The sequence below is a fragment of the Apiospora hydei genome (genome assembly GCF_038363865.1).
Source record: "Apiospora hydei strain CBS 114990 chromosome Unknown utg000002l_segment0_segment0, whole genome shotgun sequence".
Lineage (NCBI taxonomy): Eukaryota > Fungi > Ascomycota > Sordariomycetes > Amphisphaeriales > Apiosporaceae > Apiospora > Apiospora hydei.
The window spans coordinates 4,093,335-4,113,804 of record NW_027117361.1 but is presented as its reverse complement, the minus strand read 5'-3'; the positions used below and the strand labels follow the sequence as shown (position 1 = coordinate 4,113,804).

General features: G+C 52.2%; 4 protein-coding genes across 4 annotated transcripts; 3 read left to right on the top strand and 1 right to left on the bottom strand.

Moving 5' to 3' along the window:
- Positions 1-1,472: 1,472 nt before the first annotated feature.
- PG997_001272 (replication factor C subunit 5) lies at positions 1,473-2,587 on the top strand (the record flags this gene model as incomplete). The annotated part of the gene is made up of 2 exons (XM_066805587.1): positions 1,473-2,182; positions 2,239-2,587. The coding sequence occupies 2 exons, from the start codon at positions 1,473-1,475 to the stop codon at positions 2,585-2,587; spliced, it is 1,059 nt and encodes a 352-aa protein (XP_066675360.1).
- A 4,872-nt stretch (positions 2,588-7,459) lies between these two features.
- PG997_001271 (uncharacterized protein) lies at positions 7,460-9,880 on the top strand (the record flags this gene model as incomplete). The annotated part of the gene is made up of 7 exons (XM_066805586.1): positions 7,460-7,514; positions 7,615-7,638; positions 7,726-7,752; positions 7,811-8,973; positions 9,036-9,296; positions 9,353-9,757; positions 9,818-9,880. 7 exons carry the CDS (start codon positions 7,460-7,462, stop codon positions 9,878-9,880), a joined length of 1,998 nt encoding a protein of 665 aa, XP_066675359.1.
- A 2,536-nt stretch (positions 9,881-12,416) lies between these two features.
- On the top strand, positions 12,417-14,817 carry PG997_001270 (uncharacterized protein; the record flags this gene model as incomplete). The annotated part of the gene is made up of 2 exons (XM_066805585.1): positions 12,417-13,410; positions 13,493-14,817. The coding sequence occupies 2 exons, from the start codon at positions 12,417-12,419 to the stop codon at positions 14,815-14,817; spliced, it is 2,319 nt and encodes a 772-aa protein (XP_066675358.1).
- A 1,269-nt stretch (positions 14,818-16,086) lies between these two features.
- On the bottom strand, positions 16,087-17,340 carry PG997_001269 (uncharacterized protein; the record flags this gene model as incomplete). Its single annotated transcript, XM_066805584.1, has 4 exons — positions 16,087-16,277; positions 16,329-16,497; positions 16,907-17,003; positions 17,156-17,340. 4 exons carry the CDS (start codon positions 17,338-17,340, stop codon positions 16,087-16,089), a joined length of 642 nt encoding a protein of 213 aa, XP_066675357.1.
- Positions 17,341-20,470: the final 3,130 nt, after the last annotated feature.

The following is a 20,470-nucleotide window of genomic DNA, read 5'->3' as shown; positions in this document are numbered from 1 at the left end:
TTCGCTATTTTTACGAAAGTTAATATTAAATTTAAATTTAACGTATTCGGCTTAATACTTTATAACTTAAACGAGGTAATTAATAAACTAAATATACGTCTTTAAACGCTTATATTTAACTTATCCCGTTTAAAAACGACTAGTACTTATAACCTTTAAACGCCGTTTAACTTTTAATAAATAACTAAGCACTTTATTTATATTAAAAAAGAGTGTTTACTTATTAAAAAAGCTCTCCGACGCCGATTTTAAATACGATAAACTAAATAGCGAAAAGTATAATTAAAATAGCTTATAAAATAACCTTTATATATAATCGAATGCGTATTTTAAAAGAGGCTAATTTAATTTTTTTAAAACGCCGAAAAGCTAAAAAGTCGCGAGTCTAGCTTAGAGGAGGCCTTACGATTAAGGAATCTCGAAGGCTATAAAACGAAAAGGCAAAAGGGAAACGGCTAGCGATTAATAAAGGCGAAAATAATAGTTTATCAAAGAGGCGCGCGATAAACGGCAAGCGTTATAATATCTACGGCGAGATAGGTTATAATACGCGAATATATATAAAGGATATAAAATCGAGTAACGAATCGAATAGCGAGTAATTTTAATTAATTTAAAGCGTTATAATTAAATTAATTTATATAAAAGTGTTAAAATATGGAAAGAGTAATGCGGGAGGTGATATGATCCGCTCAGTGGTAAACCACGTTATTTCATTTTTAGAGTATCGGTCATCGATCCAGGTACCAATAATACGATCGAAGCCCGGTCAATGTATATGTGCAATTTATCTCGAGGAGCGCGAGCTCACGTAATCTGGTATTATGCGGTCAGCACAGCACACCTGATGTTTTGGGGGTAAAGGACTATCAACAACCAACGAGACAAGCCACTCCTTCATGTTTGGCCAAGTAGAGTACGAGCTGAATCGGAATGTTCTGCAAGTAAGGCAAGATCGATTTTGAGGGGTTCGCTCTGCCCCGCACCATTGAGCGTCAGCGCTATCTGGCTCCTGGTCGTAGAAATGAACTAGGCAGGTACGCCGTCATCCCCAATAGTTGCACCAGAATCATGCCACCTACTCTGGAGTACATATTGATGATACCAAAGTCCTTTAATTCACAGACAAATGTGAGACTGACCTGAATTGGTTATTCCATTCAATTATTCTATTATTCCATGGTTTCCTGTCCGTATTACTGGAATAATTGGCGGAATGGTGACTCAGTTCATCCAGCCATATTGGAGGGGTGACAGGTACCTAGCTGTTTATTCGTCAACTGCGCTATCCGGATAGCAGATAGCCTACCAGTGGTCACTGTGGATCAAAAGTCGCCTAGCCACTTAACGCGTCTCCAAAAGCCAACCGCGTCACGGAAAGTAAGCCAACAGACACACCACACGCGTATATTGGCACCGACTGATCATTCCGGACCGCAACAGCAACGAAACCTACAACGACCGTCAAAAAAATGGCTTTGATTGTAGACAAACACCGACCGCGGTCACTCGACCAGCTCACATACCACGATGAGCTGTCTGACCGGTTGCGCTCGCTGGCCCAAAGCGGCGACTTCCCCCATCTTCTAGTCTACGGCCCTTCGGGTGCTGGCAAGAAAACCCGAATCGTTGCGACCCTCAAAGAGCTATACGGTCCCGGTGTCGAGAAAATCAAGATCGACGCCCGCGTCTTCCAGACAAGCAGCAGCCGCAAGCTAGAATTCAACATCGTCACTTCTGTCTATCACCTCGAGATCACACCTTCGGATGTGGGCAACTATGACCGCGTCGTTGTGCAAGACCTGCTCAAGGAGGTAGCCCAGACACAGCAGGTCGATCAGTCGGCCAGGCAGAAGTTCAAGGTCGTGGTCATCAATGAGGCCGACCACCTGACGCGCGATGCCCAAGCAGCGCTCCGACGAACCATGGAGAAGTACAGCCCAAACTTACGACTCATCCTGCTGGCCAACAGCACCGCAAATATCATCGCCCCTATTCGCAGTAGAACGCTGCTGGTTCGAGTTGCCGCGCCATCGATCCAAGATATTACCACAGCCTTGGCTGACTCGGCTAAAAAGGAGGGTTGGCCTGCAGCTGCAGGACTTCATAAGCGAATCGCGCTGGAAAGCGGCAGGAATCTACGAAGGGCACTGTTGATGTACGAGGCAGTGCACGCACAGAAGTAAGTCCACGCCAACCTGGCGGCATCATGAATGATGTGCTGACTCTTTGTCATAGCGAGAAAATTACAGATGATACCCCGATACCACCGCCTGACTGGGAGGCCCTGATCGGCCAGATCGCCAAGGAGATCATGGAGGAGCACTCGCCAAACCGTATCCTACAAGTCCGAGCCAAACTTTACGATCTTCTGACCCACTGCATACCGCCCACCACCATCCTCAAGACCCTTACATTCAAACTCATTGCGTTGATTGACGACGACCTGAAGTACGACGTTATCAAGTGGTCAGCCTTCTACGAACACCGCGTCAGGACAGGCACCAAGGTCATATTCCACCTCGAGGCTTTTGTTGCCAAGTTCATGCGTATCTTCGAGATGTATCTGATGCAAATGGATATGTAATTGGGTTGCGTTGTAATATTCTGGCGTTCTTTTCGGTCAGGGAACTAGGGCGTTGGGCATGATCAATGGTTTACTGAGCCAAAAATAGATAGTTGTTTGACGACGAAAGACGAACTTAGCTTCGATAGCCCGCTGCGGTTTCATGGGAATAGTGCGAGCAACGAGTTGCCAGTATACCCTCTAGAAACTAATGAGAATAATTCACATAACACGTCTGGCCATTTCAGTATTGGTTACACAGGCACAATCTTGCATTTTCCCTATATTCGATAATTCCTCCTGTGACCCCTGACCAAAACCACAATACTACTTATGCATCCCAGATATTACTATTGGAGGTCTGCAATGAGTCGCCAACCCCAGAGACCGTGTTTGCGTACTGTCTCGCTGAGCACTCCGCTTCATAGACTATCACATATTTATATCAGACATACCAAAATTCGCCAGAAGTGGTTTTGAATGAACAGACCAGTGAAACAGACCACCAAGATCCTCAGTACCATATCTATCTGATATAAGAAGCAAAAAGCGAGTTTGGACCGATCATCCGTATACAGTCCAAAGCCGGGGTGAGCTATGCCTCCACCACACCACTCAGGGATAGAAGTGCGAGCTTGCGCCGATGAACCAAAATCAAACGACAATACTCCTTTCCGAAAAGCGAAGCGCGCTGCGGTTGCCAGACCACTGGTTGAACATTTCACTCGCCAAGTGTCACATGGCGTGTGCCCGCTTGGTCGATAGTCGTAATAACATTCACCAGGGTAATAATCACACTTACAACGTTTATTCCACTGGGCGTCCGTATCACCTGCCTATGCCAGACATCGACTGCTTACTCACTGAAGTATGCCTGGCCGTGAAAAGAAGTCCGCTTTCTGAGCGCAAAGATCTCCAGTGGATGACATGTAGCCTTCCCTTGGTATACAAGGCGGAGATGGCAAAGCACTGACGTCCAATAGGCCAGCTACACGGGACGGAGTACGCCTTGTGGGCGGGCGTCACACATTTTAGGATGTCGTGACAGCATGTCCGCAAATATGCCGGGGTGGCGAAATCAACGGAGCCGTACATGTAACAGGGGTATACTAATACTAGCCGACAACTTTTCGTCGGGCTCCTTCCTAACCCCCAAACCATCCACTACCTACCAGCCACATATCATCCCCTCACCGCACATCGTACCATGACTCTTATTGAGAACGGAGGTGAACCCGATATCGCATATGTAGACGAAAACCACGATGCTGTAGGCGAGTCCGGTGGTAAGTCGGGAGGGAGGGAGTCGCCGAGTATCGGAGCCACATCCTGGGTAGACGTAGCAGCATACGGGGCTCGGAGGCCGACTTTGGGGAGGTCACGTGAGCGCATTTGGGCCAGGGTGGCTTTCTGTTGGGATCAAAAGACGACCCCGGCTTCTGTATGTATGTACAACATCGTGTAAGGTAATGGTGGGCCTCAAAAGAGGACGCCGATGGATGGATGGTCCGTCTTCAGGAGGGACTACGCGACAAGACCTGGATGAAGATAATGGAATTGGGTAAGAGATCTCGGTATGTAGTTGTAGGTTGAGGTTCTTTCGGAGGTGGGAACAAAACCAGGGGGAGGGTAGGTATTGGGCCGATGAGTGGGACAAAACATGTATAGAGTGGTCCCATCGGACTTGTGAAGGATATATTTCGGAGAGAATGCAGACTGCTGAGGGTCAATTTCCCGAGATATCTCACGGGATACGATAGTATGAAGACGGACAGCAGTCGGCGTTCGGTCGAGGGTCACAATGTATGCAATGTAGGTTGATATAGTAGTATATTTGCTGCTGGCCGAAGGGGTATGTAAGCATCTACGTTACGTAGTCAAGGGTGTATATAAGGGAGCCCACCCACCCTTTCTCCTCCCCCGTCGGAGCGAGGAGCGAGGAGGCCACCCTATCATCACACCCAACCCGACATGATGCATACCTACCCAGCGATCCGGGACCGGGCCACTCTCCCACGTTTCTTTATCATCCGTGCGCCATGTCTGCCTACTGTACATATCGCAAAGCGTAAATTCGGGTACAGACGCGACGCACTGGTCGTTGGACCTCGGGCCTGAAGGGTCGGTGGAGCACCGGGCTTGCGGCAGGCTTCACACAGCAGTGCCAGAGTGCCACTACTGCGAGTTTAAATCCAGTTCTAGTGTTCTTACAACGAGACCCTACCCTACCTACAGCGCAGCAGGGCCTGCAAGCATGTCAGGTGGGAACACTTTGTGCAGTGCATCAACATATGTACGCATTTCTCCATCTGCTTGCATAGGAAACGATTCTCAGTATCTCTGGCTGCGTGTCGCCCGTAGAGAGACTTGATAGCCTCGGTCAGGTTTCGGCTACTAGACTCAGGCACATTAGACTTTATACCAGCATCCAAGTTGCTCCGTTTCGTGGTCGTACAACCAGAGGGCGAGGGCGAGGGCGAGGGCGAGCGTGCTGGGATCCGTCGCACCACCCTCGCTTGCATGCAGTTTACATTGTTGGTATGCTGCATGCACTCTCGGCGTTCTGGACCTGGGTCATCAGATTTGCCCATACTCTTGGCTACAATGCCTTATCGATCGTAAAGTGAAACTATTACTCATAAACCTGCCGCCCATTGGCGTGTATGGTCTGGTTGGTTGTCACATATAGGCCAGGGCAATCTTCCCCTGCTGCTGACTGTAGAGAGACTTGTACCTACGATGTGGTGGTACATGCGGGAGGTGCATGTCCAAGAAGAGCATGGCCACTGGCAACTGGAGGTCTTACCCCGCGGGGTCATGAAAAGGCCAAGCAGCCAGACCTGGCTAGTATATGCAGTAGGGTTACTACACATACCCAGCTAGCTTCTAGGGATGAAGTAATGGTACGTGAGGCTGTACCCATCATCTGTGCGGTATATACGGCAAATGTGCTCCGAACTCGTCTCCTTGGACCGGCCAGGCGACCAATACCCCGGACCCTTAGGGAGACCCAAGACCCGATGGTCGCCGCGGCGTCGTCACATCATACCTCATGCGTACTACGGCCAGCTACAGCTTCCAGTCAAGACTGTCCACATCTGAACCAGCCGGGATGGAACTTCTGGGGGATGTTTGGAGAAATGACCAAAGCCCAGCCCGGTAAGCATGCGGGGTCGAGCCGCTGAAGGGGGAAAGACAGGGCTTGGCTTTGCAACTTGATATACGAAAGCGGCAACTGAACTGGCCGTGAGACATGGCATCCAGTGATCGATCCATCCGTCCAATCCAGTCGGCAGGCGCAGAGCCGGCGTCTTGTATCACGCAGAGAAACGCGCCGTATCTTCCTAAGGCCCTGTTGTAATGCAACATTGTAACGGCGGGGAGTTGTCGAGAGAAAAGCAAGACGACCACTCGGCGTGTACATTATAACCACGAAAGCCCGAGAAGCTGTTTCGGTGGAGAAGATCCAATGATGACAATTTGGCGACTTCCGGTTGAGAGATTATGATGGAGAAGTGCTAGGGCCTATGGGGACTGGACGCTGGTAAAACCACGTAAACAACGGCAGGTAGACCCTCTATAGAATTCGTCCAGAAACAATCTCGCCGGAGCGGTCCGGTTATTGTTTACGACTAGGCTGCTCCGGCCAATCTGAGCCGAAATTGGTGATGGGCCGCGGGTAGGAATTATTGGATGGACGACAAGAATATGAGCGAGCCGACCTGCCTGCAGCGCTGCATTGGGGTCGCGACTCGGTCTTGTCCTTGCTTGTTGGGGAGAGAAGGCAAGACAGGACAGATGTTATGTAACAATGATATATGCCAATTCACCGGAGCGACCACAGCAGTGGGAGCAAAATGGGATGGAAAAGACTACCAGTACATGTGCCTACATCATACGTAGCTCGAGTCCGATACTCCGTTCTCTGGCTTCGATAAAGCCAAGAGCCCGGCCAAGGAATAACACTATGAGAAGTGTATGTACTTTCGGCAAAGGGGAAGTAGAGGTACAGTACTGATTGCCTGCATCCAATTGATCAATCATGGTCTCGCTGGTGTCGCTGGTCTCGGGGGTACTAAAATCGTTGGGGAGTAGTCCAATTATCGCCTGTCCTTTTGCGTCCCACTTCGGTCATCCGTTCACTCGGGCAGGCGGAAGGAACAGCGATCAATGAGACGAATGGGCTGGACTCTCTACCCCGCGGACGAACTCGTCTCCTAGATAGCCAGAGGTCGCAGTAGCGGTACCTATCTAGGTAGGGCCAAGGGTCCAGATAGCTGCGGCATGGCCATGGCCATGGCCCCAAGTACCCGAGGGTGTGCTGACGGGCGGGCGAGCGAGGGCGAGGGAGCGTGTGTGCGTGTGTGCGGCCGAGAGAGAAAGTGTGCCGTGTCTGGTCTGGCGTGCTGCGTTTGCTGGTGAGCGTTGCGGTTGTTGGCCCGCCTTAGCGCAGCTGCAGGGTCGAATGGAACCTGACAATTGATGGGAACGGGGATCAATGGATGGATCAGGTCCCTTTCGCTCAACTGTCGTCTATCAGCTCATTTTTGCCGTAATACAAATAAAGGTGCTTCCACACCCCACGGCTAACGCTACGCCGAGAGTTTGATCCCTTTTCTATTTCATAACCATTACCTCCTTTCCCGCTTCTTCGACCTTAAGAGTGACTCTTCTGCCTTGAAGACTCACCTTTGACTCCGAGTGTGTGCCAGCGTGTGTGTGTGTTTGTGTATTTGCCGTGTGCACGACCAGCTAGAATACCACCCACCCCGACCTTTGCAATACTCTCTTGGCTGCCCCTTCTGCTTGCTTGCATTGGATCAAGCTCCTCCGACCCCGCTGCAACGCATCGTCAGCTACACAAACACCCCCGCCCTATCTGTGTCGCCGACCATGGCTGAAGGCAAGGTTCCCGTGGTCGCGGAGGCCCATGAGGTCGATACATTTCGTAAGAATCCCCAGCCGTCACTCAAGAGCATCTCCTCACTCTTTGAGGAACGCCCGCCCCGAGAAGCCGGCAAGGAAACGAAGCTGACAATGTGTTGCAGATCCTCCGCAGAAGATGCTGGACAGTACGTGATTCGCCAATTCCCCCCTTCCCCAGTGGCACTCCGCGTGTGTCGCGTGCTATGAGAGTGCAAGCTGACCAAGTCTCACAGAGCATCCCAGCAAACCACATATCGGCAGTAAGTTGCACAAGCAGCCCTATCTTTGAGTAACGCCGGCAAGCTAAAAATGTCTCAGGCATGGAGGAGTACCAACAGTTGTACAAGGAATCCATCACCCAGCCCAACCAGTTCTGGGGCAGAATGGCCAGAGAGCTCCTTACATGGCAAACAGACTTCAAGACCGTGCACTCTGGCTCGTTAGAAGGCGGCGACAATGCCTGGTTCCTCGAGGGCCAGCTGAACGCTTCTTATAACTGCGTGGACCGGCACGCCATCAAGGACCCCAACAAGGTCGCCATCATCTACGAAGCTGACGAGCCCAGTGATGGCCGCACACTCACCTACGGCGAACTCCTGCGAGAGGTCTCCAAGACTGCCTGGGCCCTGAAGCAGATGGGCGTGCGCAAGGGTGACACTGTCGCTATCTACCTGCCCATGATTCCTGAGGCTGTCATTGCATTCCTCGCTATCTCGCGTATCGGCGCGATCCACTCCGTGGTGTTTGCCGGCTTCTCGGCCGATTCCCTCCGTGATAGAGTCATCGACGCCAAGTCGAAAGTGGTCATCACCACAGACGAGGGCAAGCGTGGCGGCAAATTGATCGGCACCAAGAAGATTGTCGACGACGCCTTGAAGCAGTGCCCGGATGTGTCCCATGTCCTTGTTTACAAGCGAACGGGTGCTGATGTGCCCTGGACAGCCGGCCGAGACTACTGGTGGCATGAGGAGGTCGAGAAGTGGCCTTCTTACATCGCGCCCGAGCCCATGAACTCGGAAGATCCCCTTTTCCTTTTGTACACTTCGGGCTCTACCGGCAAGCCCAAGGGTGTCATGCACACAACCGGAGGCTACCTGCTTGGTGCTGCTATGACGGGCAAATATGTTTTCGACATTCACGACGGCGACAGGTACTTCTGCGGTGGAGATGTGGGTTGGATTACCGGACACACCTATGTCGTCTATGCGCCCCTTCTCCTCGGCGTGTCCACCGTTGTCTTTGAGGGTACTCCTGCGTACCCCAACTTTGCCCGCTACTGGGAGATCTGCGAGAAGCATGAGGTTACTCAATTCTACGTGGCACCGACAGCGCTGAGGTTGCTGAAGCGTGCGGGTGACGACTTTGTCAAGTCCAAAATGCCAAAGCTAAGAGTCCTGGGTTCTGTGGGAGAGCCCATTGCTGCGGAAGTTTGGAAATGGTACTTTGAGGTCGTTGGCCGGGAGGAGTGTCACATTGTCGATGTAAGTGCTTACAAACCTCGCGTGCAATCTGTTTTGGCGTAACACCTGCTAATATTTGACAGACATACTGGCAAACTGAGACGGGATCCAACGTGATCACGCCGCTTGCGGGCGTAACACCCACAAAGCCAGGCAGTGCCTCGCTGCCATTCTTTGGCATCGAGCCTGCTATCATTGACCCCGTCTCGGGTGACGAGATCCACGGCAACGATGTCGAGGGCGTCTTAGCTTTCAAGCAGGCATGGCCTAGCATGGCCCGCACTGTCTACGGTGCTCACAAGAGATACATGGACACTTACCTGAATGTCTATAAGGGTTATTACGTAAGTGATCTGATGACTTGGCGCTAGGCTTGACGTGAAGCTGATCATTATTGCAGTTTACTGGTGATGGTGCCGGTCGTGACCACGAGGGTTTCTACTGGATCCGGGGTAGAGTTGATGATGTGGTGAACGTCAGTGGTCACCGTCTGTCAACAGCGGAGATCGAAGCAGCTTTGATTGAACACCACGCTGTGGGCGAGGCTGCTGTTGTTGGTGTGACAGATGAGCTCACCGGCCAGGCTGTCAACGCCTTTGTCGCCCTGAGGGACGCAAACGAGAACATCGATGCTCTGCGCAAAGAACTTATTCTTCAAGTTCGAAAGAGCATCGGCCCATTCGCTGCGCCCAAGGCTGTCTTCATCGTCCCCGACCTGCCCAAGACCAGAAGTGGCAAGATCATGCGCCGCATCTTGAGAAAGATCCTTGCCGGCGAGGAAGATCAACTTGGCGACACGAGTACAGTAAGTCTCTACCAACTCTATAAAGCCCACCTGAGCAACATTTACTGACTATATCGATAGCTCTCGGATCCCAGCGTGGTCCAGAAGATCATTGGGACTGTCCAGGAATCGCGGAAGAAGTGATTGCTAGGAGCATCGGAGTAGAGTGATACCACGGGAATTCTTGCGTTTTGCATTCAGAACTTACGACACATTGTAGCTAGTATTCTTTTTAAGTATGAATTGTGCCATAGAGCCTCGAAGCTCGGCTATGCCAAATGAAAGAGATATATTCACGAAGTCACAGCAACGTCTCACCCAAACCAGACAGGTGAACATGTTACGCCTCGTACAGGACCCAGGTATGCGCTCTTCGCTTGCAGTGCCTCCGAATACCTCGTGGACGTCGCAACAAACTGCTTGCTAGCCTCAGTTATGGGCCTTGGCTGAGCGAATCCCATCGACTCAATCTTGTTGACGCGGCCATTGTGGCTACACGAGGCTGTGTTTTCAGCTGCAGAAGGATCAGTCGGATAGCGTCGTCTAACATACGTAACTGTAGGTACCCTATGCATGGCGTTGGACCGCAGCGGCGCCTTACACGATGGCTAAGGAGAACTAGCAGAGCGAAGTCATGGGTCGTGAGGTCAACCGGCCGGCGACAGCATCGGACATTAAATGAATAACAGGCAAAAACGGCATCTTACGGATGCCGAAGGGGACCTAAGAGAAAGCCAAGGGACCTAGCTGCACAGAAGAACGCGTCATGGCCCAAATCTGGGTTGTATTGGCAGCCTTGGCATACTCGGACTTAAGAGAATTGGAGGACATCGAAGTGCCGCGAGACTTCCACCCCGAGGGATGGCTAACAAGCGGCCATCGTATAAAACTGGAAGCCATCGATGGCCTTGGATCACTTGGGATGCTTATGAAGCAAAGACCGTTGAGGGGTTTTTCCATTCTTTCTAGAACAAGTCACCGTCCGAACTATTGCTGAGGAACTCTGATTGATTCAACCAGACCGAAGGGGCGCTCCACGTACCAGCAGCATACCAGTGCACACACACTGCACTGTCCCTATTGTTCCATACCAAGGAAACTTGGCAGCGCTTCCCAAGGCCGTCCAGGCCGCCTTTACGGACTTTTTAAATAAAAAGAAATCCAGGCGGTACATTACGTACAGAGAGTGCTCTCGGAAGAGTGCGCAACGCGAATGGTCTAGATCTCACCACACCACGAGATCTGCGATTGATGCGAGTGGAATACATACCTAATAAGAAGATCGCCTGTTTTACAACCAATCCGATCGGTTTATGCGACTGGAGAAATCGAATTGGCGTTCTCTCGAAGAGCTAGCCCGGGCGAAACTCGACATCGACAATCTTGAAACAGGCATAGCATTACCCGTACCTGGTAAATAGCTGGTTAGGTATGCATTTCCCGTCTCCAGTCTGTCTCTGGCTCAATCCCAATACCCTGGGTCCGAACGAAAAAGAAAAGAAAAGTCTTAGCACTGCCCTACCAGTCGCTGCCATCCTATCCAGCGCCGAACGACCTGCACAGCGTGCAAGCACCTACACGCGCAGCACAGCCTCGAGAAGATAGATGGTCTGCGTATATACTTACTATACATGAAATAGCTAGAGGAGAGCCGTATCGTTTGGCCTGCCGCTGTTCAAAGACCCCCCAAATCTATTTCTGTTACTGCTACTGCCGCCTGTTGGCCTGTTAGAAGCAGCGCCCCCCGCAGAATCCGCAGTGCTAAGGGTCCGACCAGCGTCCTCAAACAGGGAAGCTGTCCAGGATCATCCCCGCCAAGCCATCATCTCGCCGGAACACCCTGGCCAATCCATCGCCCGACAAGCGCTGTAGGCTCCCAGAAAGAAGAAAAAAAGGAGGCTTGGTACGGAGTACCTCGCCTACGGAGTACGGAGTTGTCAGCTACCTAAGCTGTCGTGGGTGTCTGTTAAGCGGGTGCAATAGTGGCAATCGCAGCACAGCGCAGCGCAGTAGGTACTGTACTACGGCACACACAAGGTTGGGTAAGGGTAGGCCTAGCAATCCATCCGCCTTTGCGCAGCCACTTGCACAAACCATCTTCCTTCCTTCGGGACGAACACCTTTCTTACGAGCGCGACCGTCATCATCTTCACTCACTTTCGATTATATTGATTGCTTGGATTGGTTTTTGCTTATTCGCCATTCTCCCCATCCTCGCCTGCACCCTCTCTCTGTCTTCCTCTCGTTTTTGTTCGATACCGTACTCTTCTCACCCATCGCCCACGCGCTTCCTCTCTCTTCTCCTTGCGTTAGTTACTCGCTGTCTGCTGGCCAAGCCGGCTCCACGGCTGGTTACGAATCTAAGCCCCCGAGAACACTGCCGAGCCTCGCCAATCCACCACGACAAACAGCGTCGCCCGTCTCACTGGTCGCTACGGTCCCTCTCCCACAATCCGCCCAGGTCAGATTCCATCAATCGCCCGATCATCTCCATTGACCAATTCAGTCCATCTCGGCGACACAAAAGACGAACCTGGCCACTGTTTAATCGTACTGTTTGATATCGGGATATTGAACACACACCGCTTTGCTTTGCATATACAATAGGCCCGACTTGGATGGGAGTTTGAGACAAGAAATCCGTCCCCTCCCAACAAAGGGACTCGCCTCTTTTTTCAGCATGCGCGGCATTCTCAGCACGGCCATCGCCTTCATTTTAGCTTTGGCTCCCTCCTCCGAGGCGCACTCGACGAAACGAAATGCCTTGAACTATCTCAGTCGCCTGGATGATCCCACGTTGCACACGCCGTCGCACCGCGTACATGCACACTCGTCCTTCGAGCTCACGTTCCTATTGCACGATAAGAGCGACAAGATCCGTTTGACATTAGAACCTAATCACGACGTAATCGCAGACACCGCGTCGGTGCAGTATCTGGCTTCGGATGGCACTATACGGCACGAAGAGCCCATTGCGCGTTCCGACCACCGGGTCTTCAAGGGTCACGCTTACGTGCAGCACCCAGGCCACCAGGAATGGATTAATGAAGGCTGGGCTCGCATCACAGTGCATCGCGATGGACCGAAGCCCATATTCGAGGGCGCTTTCCGTGTGAATGGCGACAACCATCACGTACACACTAGCACCAACTACCGGAAAACTCAGCACCACGAGGACCCTGTTGTCGAATTCGCCGAGGACGAGTATATGATTGTTTGGAGGGATTCCGATGTCAAACTTGACCCCTTTGAGGAGGATATGCCAGGAGAGCTGAAGCGCAGTCTCCGTGCTCCTTCTTGCTCGTCGGACAGTCTCGAGTTCAACAACGAGAACACTCATCCCATCTTTACCGGTCTCGATCTTCGCGATACTTCGGTTGTCGACTCGGCGCGCCTCTTTGCTCGCGAAGGCATTGACGGATACAAGGGCGGTAATGGCGCCGGTGTCAACCTGGCCAGCACTATCGGCTCGACTGCGGGCTGCCCTAGCACGCGAAAGGTTGCTCTCGTCGGCATCGCCACCGACTGCACATATACCGCCATGTTCAACTCTACGTCGTCCGTCAAGGCCCACATCATTCAACAAGTCAGCGCCGCATCGCAGGTATACGAAAGCACTTTCAACATTTCTATCGGCATTCAGAACTTGACTATCAGCGAGGCTGATTGCCCTGGTACTCCCCCTCTCTACTGCGCCATGGAATAAGCCTTGTAGCTCCGATACGAGCATTACGGATCGTCTTAACCTGTTTTCAGCCTGGAGAGGTCAATTCAAAGACCGTAATGCGTATTGGACATTGTTGAGTACGTGCAACACTGGTGCCGCTGTCGGTCTAGCTTGGCTTGGTCAGCTCTGTGCTGAGGGCGCCAGTCCTTCCGGCGAAGGAAACGAGACCACTGCTGGTGCCAATGTTGTTGTGCGTACCGATACCGAGTGGCAAGTATTTGCCCACGAGAGTGGACACACATTCGGAGCCGTCCACGACTGTATGAGCCAAACTTGTTCCGACGGAACAGTGACCCAAAACCAGTGCTGTCCTCTAAGCTCAAACACATGCGATGCGAAGCAGCAATTCATTATGAATCCCTCGACCGGAAACAATATCGATCGCTTCTCGGCCTGCAGTATAGGCAACATATGCTCTGCGATGAACCGCAACAGCGTCAAGTCTTCATGTTTGAGCAACAACAAGGATGTTGTGACAATCACAGGCCAGCAATGCGGCAATGGTATCGTCGAAGCGGGCGAAGACTGCGACTGCGGCGGTGAACAGGGATGCGGTTCCAACAGCTGTTGTGATGCCAAGACGTGCAAGTTCAAGGGGAACTCGGTTTGCGACCCATCGAACGAAGACTGCTGCACACAGCAGTGCCAGTTCGCATCCAGCGGGACAGTCTGCAGAGAGAGCACCGGATCGTGTGATCCCGCAGAAACCTGCAGCGGCAACGCACCGACATGTCCGAAAGACGTCAAGGCGGAGGACGGCCAAAAGTGTGGTTCCGATGGCGCGGGACTTACCTGTGCGTCTGGTCAGTGTACGTCTCGTGACCTTCAGTGTAAGACTATCGTGAGCAACCTCAACGGAGATAACAGTACCAAGTCGTGCGGCTCGGGCGGCTGCACCTTGTCCTGCGCATCCGCCCAGCTGGGTCCAAACGCTTGCTACACACTGAAGCAATATTTCCTGGATGGTACTCCTTGCGATGGCGGTGGCAAATGCAACAACGGAAAGTGTGAGGGATCCAACTTCATCAATCAAGCGCAAGCCTGGATCAACGACAACAAGCAAATCTTCATCCCGGTGGTTGCGGTAGTTGGTGGGCTGGTATTGATTGCACTCCTGAGCTGTCTCTGCAGCTGTTGCCGACGACGACCGAGGCGTGTAATGAAGCCGACACAACCAAACCCCAGCTGGCAAGGCGGCGGCTATGGCGGAGGCGGCGCATGGCAAGCTGCGAACGTGGCACGCCCACCGCCGGCTTATGGTCAACCGCCAGACTGGTCGCCGTACCAACAACAACAGCAGCAACAGCAATACGGCGGCGGCATGAGGCGTGTTGCGAGCACGCGGTATGCATAGTCATTGTTCGTTGTTTCTTGTATACGTGTGCTGTTTTGTGATGGGCCGTATCGCGTCGCATAAAATAAGATTCGAAGAGGGAGAACACTGGGCTGGAATCTGGTAACCCCCTGGAGACATTAGAAAGGCATTTGGACGGGGTTTTTCCTTTTTTTTTCGGGCAACGGCGCTATCGGGGAGATATCTATCACTTGGCTATTATTTCTTTTCGGTCGAAATCAAGGAGATATCTCGGCTGGTTTGGTCTGGGGGGGGCACATTCGACACCCCTAGAAACGCGACGACACGAACATACTATCATCGTCATTATCGTTTATTGTCTTCATCTCATTGGGAGGAGTTCTAGGAGTTTTCTATATATACCGACGACACCCCCTCTCCTGGGGGATCGGCCCTCTTATCTTCTCCATCGAGCTCACTCGCTCATCTCTCTATTGTTGTATCGGCCTTGAAAGGCAGACAGGATCGGGGAGGCTAAACAAGTAGTGTAAGGGAGCAAAAAGGTGGAAGAAACAGGCCGGCCGGCCAACTGAATGATTATTGGGCGGCTACTTTGCACCGGGTATACAGCATAACCGCAGCATTCCGCACATATACTTACAGCGTACGGGACTCCCGTGTCTAGTTTTATAGCTCTTTCCTTGCATATATACCTGTAGCCTTATTGATACATGACCAGACTCTGTACTTGGACCGTGTCTATATTGAAGTGAAATTGTCATTGCTAGCAGCGGACTTCCTCAGTAGAGTATACGCGACTTGACAGACCGACTTGGACAAAAAGGAGTCACGATGCGAAAGGTGAAGGGACAGAGATGTTTGCAAAACTATCTGCTTGAAGCTAAGCTGCTCTAAAACCGTACAGCGAGGATGCCGGATCCAATAGGAAGCAGCATAGAGCCTCCCGGCTTGTTTTTCTCAAAAGGGGTATATCACCTCGCGGCTTGAGGACGGAAAACCCCAAGGAAGACAATCTTTTCCACCATCGCCATTGACAAAAAGCATGGCATAGCCGGCCTCTCCGGGACTTCGGGAAGAACAACCACCAATTCAATAACGCCTGCGCAGCACACCAGTATATGCCCACATACCCAAGTTGGAAAGCTGCAGTCATTACCACATCAGATGTATTTCAACCCCGCGCCGAAGAAATAGCTTCATGCCCATTATTCCGTAAATTCGCTTCATCCTAACGTTCGTTTTTCTAAGCCCCGTTGGTGCAAGTTAAGCCAAAAAGAAAAATCACCGCGGTTTGGGGGTGGCGTCCACTCAGCCATTGCTCAGGCTGCAGCGCTGCTCTTGCCCGTCTGACGCTTCCAAGGAGCGAGCCTTGTCTGCAGTTCTGTCGTTCGCTACTCGGCCGTGGTTGGCTCCGTTGGTGTAGATAGGATCCGATCGAGTGCTGCTGTTGCCCTGCGGACCACTTTCCTCCTCCGTCCGAACCCCTTTCTGGGTTGTTGCTGTCCTCTAGAGAGCTCAATAGGTTCTCGAGGAGCGGTCACTGTGACTACTACGCTTCTTGGGAGTGCTGCTCGAGCTCTTCTGCCCACCGCTACTGCTGTGGCGGGACGACTTGGACTTCTTCTTCTTGTCCCCCGACTGCTTCGACGCTGAAGGCGCAGTCTCCTCCACTACGCCACACAACATGCGAGTGTAGCGCAAACGCGTGGCCGGTATACTCTGTTGGCAATCATTTGGTAAGCAGGGGTGATAAAACTGGTGATCATGGTGAAATTCGGGGTGTAATATGAAAAACGATCGGAATTATGGATGGTAGCATCCTTCTTGGCAGGGTCCAAGGGATAGGAAGGAAGTGACAGGGGCCGAGGTGGGTTGATAATTATGGAAACTACCCTTGTCGTCCCCAAGGTATGAAGTACCGCACAGTTATGACATCAGAGGATGAAATTTGTCCAGTTCATCGTGTAGATGGCCACACCAAAACAGACTGGGTGAGTAGTTTACAGTTTGGCAGGCGGAAGGAGGAGTTTCCCGGGCCATTGCCGCCACTGCTGGGGTTGAGGGTTAAGGGTTGAGGGATGGGGGGCTCGTGGGGGTCAAGACTCGAAGAACGGGGTCCAGAACTTACATCGCCCTCGCGTTGGGCATTGGTCATAAGCAACTCTGGGTTGTCCAGAATTTGAGCAGCATGTCGTCGTTGCTCCGTGTAGGCGTAGGACTCGTCCCTGAAGGAGGGGCAAAGAGCACAAGTTAGTTGGCCAATTTGCAATGTTTTCTTTTTTACTCTTTCTTAGACGTACAAGTGCAAATGCACAGAGTCGGCGGCACGTTGGTGTTAAGTTCCAATGAGTAAGATGAGGAAACCGACTATACGTACCTGGAGCCTCGGTTCCGGCCACCCCAATCGCCGCTCGCGCCCTCGGAGTCTTCCCCCGAATCATGGTAAGGGTCCTTGCCCCGCGCCTGTCGATCCCGCATCTCGGGAGTGAAGCCGTCGGCGGCGACGGATTGCTGGTAAGGGTACTGGGCGGCGGCGGCATGCCGATAGTCGGTGTTGCTCATGGTGGTGCTGTGAAGGTGACTATGAGGATGGTATGTCTGGTGGTACGGTCCTCCCCCATAATAGTGGCTTGTCGCCATTGGAGAGTGGACGGCGGGTTTTTATAAGTCTTGGGAGGGAGCAAGAGCAAGAGCAAGAGCAGAGCAGAGCAGAGCAGAGCAGATGTGTTCTACCTACTTGCTGGGGGATTATGTAAGGAGGGTATGGGAGGCGGCTGAAGGATATCAGATCAAAAAAGAGCTGGATCGGTGCAAGACTAGGTAGAATATGGAAGCTAGCAGAAGCACGAAAGGTATAAGTCGATTAATCATCCATCCATGAACGACCGGTCAGAAACGTGGACAGTCGGTATGTATTCTTCTCCCCTCTTGCTAAGGCTCCTATACTCGAGTTGGAATGGGAAAGGGAAAGAGTGTGCAAAAGTAGCGACAGGATCGGGAAGGAAGGAAGGAGGCAGGTAGGTAGGTAGGTAGCCTAGCAGGTAGCTACATAAGTAGGTAGGTAGGTAGGTAGGGACATCAAAAAGTAGGACCAGGCAAGGTAGGTAGGCACTCAATAGACAGCCCTGTCTGGGTGAGGAAGGCCCGTCGTGACTGTGACTTGACCGAGACTTTTCCTTCCAATTGCCAGGCCAGATCCAATTGATTAATCAATCGTGGGCTCTGGCTTTTGGTCGGGTTTGGTCAAGCAAGCAAGCTGCAGCAGCATGGACTGACTTGACTACCTGAGGTGCAGGCGGTGCAGGCGGTGCAGGCGGTGCAGGCGTCCCAAGTCCGTCCGGGCATTTTTATGGCCAACCTTGGAACCATCGGTCATATTGCATGTCCAGGAGTGGGGAGTGATCGGCAGCACCACCAATAGCCGCCGCGACTCTGGCCGTTAAGCTTGTTCCACGCTCGTTGCACGCCCAGTCGTTTCTTTTGCCCACTGGAGGCTGACTCGGCAAGTATCGAGCCCTACACTGCTCTATACCTATCTTGCACCCTCTCCATACACACTACATGCCATGCCATACTAGGCATCCAGCTCACCGAATCGTTGTTGAGGCGTGCAACCGAGCAACCAGCCTTTTCTTCCTCATCCTTTGCCTATACATACTTGCCTACCTACCGTCCTACGGTCACACATACCACAAAACCAAAGTGCCATTGGCCTCTCCCCTTGGCTGATGGAATGCTGATGTGGTTATGATCGTGCCGAACGACGGCTCGGTTACAAATCCCGAGTATGCCTCCTCCTCTTATAATCCTCAACCCTCTCTGATCTGTCACATTTTTCACCAACCCGGCTGCTGGGCCGCCGACGCTGGTTCGCCCAACGAATCCCCCGGATGTACCACCCGCCCACCAATGCCAGGATCTGGGTGCAATGCGACGGCGCCATCGAATGTTTCCTGAGATGATAGATTAACGGCCGCCCTTCCGCCCGTCGTGCCCTGCATCCTGAGCGCCGAGCTCAACACCCTCACGAAATAACGGATAACGGTTCGTGGGTCCCATGCATACCACGTTCGCCCTGGCCTTTGATTGAACCACTATCGCCTCTCCTGCAGCAACGCTAGTTCCGCGAAGGCTGCGGCGACTGCCATTTGACATGGCCATGGTCTGCTTTTCTGGAGAATCCCGCTGCCATGCCTCGTGCCCAATGGCTATCCTGTCCCGTTTCCCGGCCATTGTAACGCTTATGGCGCATAATATAGGCTACCTAGGTGGCCAGCCATGTACATGGCGTATGGTCTCGGAACCGGGGCACCTTTCTACCAACTGCCATATTGCGTTTACCGCAATCTCCAAAGCTGCTAGCTACAAACGTAGCAACGACAATCACGATGTCCTCGCCAATCCTTCTTATCTGCAGGCGGCATCGCACCTTCCAGTATAGCCACCTTCATTGCTTTCCTTTTTCCTTTTTTCTTCTTTTTTTTGGCCCCTACGTTCTTTCAACCAAGGTTGGTCTTGGCTCTTGGAAGCCCTTGCCCAGGCGCCATGGTCCGGGTTTCACGTCAGTTGGGGAGAAGCTGCGGTCTTCCTATCCGTTTGTGGAGCGGCAGCTGTCAAAAGTGCGCTTTGTTTTAGCTGATGCAACCTCCCGTCAGCCACCATGCTTCCACAAGGAGATGACAGCCCATTTGGGGCCTGGCATATGCGGTTCCTCTACATCTGGTGAGTTTGGAAGCATGTAATAGTTGCTGTTTTATATATACCTGCGGTGGCTATCCGAACGATCGCATCAAGGTGGCATCCCGATATATTCAGAGGCGTTCCGCCCTGGTGGGGTTGTGGCTGACAGCATATCTATCTGCACAGTGTAATGGACACTGATGGGAGTCTTCACCATGGCCGCTGATGATACAGTTTCCACCATCTGGGGCGGAAGATGGAGGCTGGAATCCTGTGCCATTGGCTGCGTAGATGTTGACAGACATACAGTCTTTCCAAGTATGTACTGGTATATCCATACCTTCGACCCCTCGACCCCCGACCCCTGAAACTTTCCGGTTACTCCTCGCCAAAAGTTCCACAGCCTGCTGTCAAAACACGCACCGTTCTGCCAAAAATGCCAGTCCAGACCGAGTCATGCTTGTCATGTAACGTCTGGGTTACCATTGATCGCCTGCGAAAGGCTTAGGGGTCCGACTATTCGCGTCGCCACCAAAATATGTGGTCGTATGAGGTGATCCGGACGGGCAGCAAAACCGGGCCCAATTGGAACTGCTCCCGTCGTGATTCGTGGCGGTCTCTCTTCCGCCGCAGGTCGGCTGTGACTCCTTTCCCTGCCGCAGGGTATGATAGGCTTGCCTACCCTACCCAGATTACTGATTCCCTGGTTCCGGGGTTCGACGTACTTACTACTTACTAGCCCCCCGCTGTTGACGGTGCTGGGGAGACCCACTGGCACTGGCACCCCTATGAGATGAGGTCAACAGAGGAATATGTGATATGATACAAGCAAGTGAGACGTCGCTGATCTGAACCGGTGCCTTTGAATGGATCAGGGGCAACGATTTGCTCCCGGAGCACCAAGTTGTAAGGGCGGAGAGTACCTGCAGATTACCCGTCATCATCAAGTCATGAACGAGCCAGCCAGGGTCTCTCCTGGCGCCGTAATGCAATATTACGAGGCCTTGGCGGG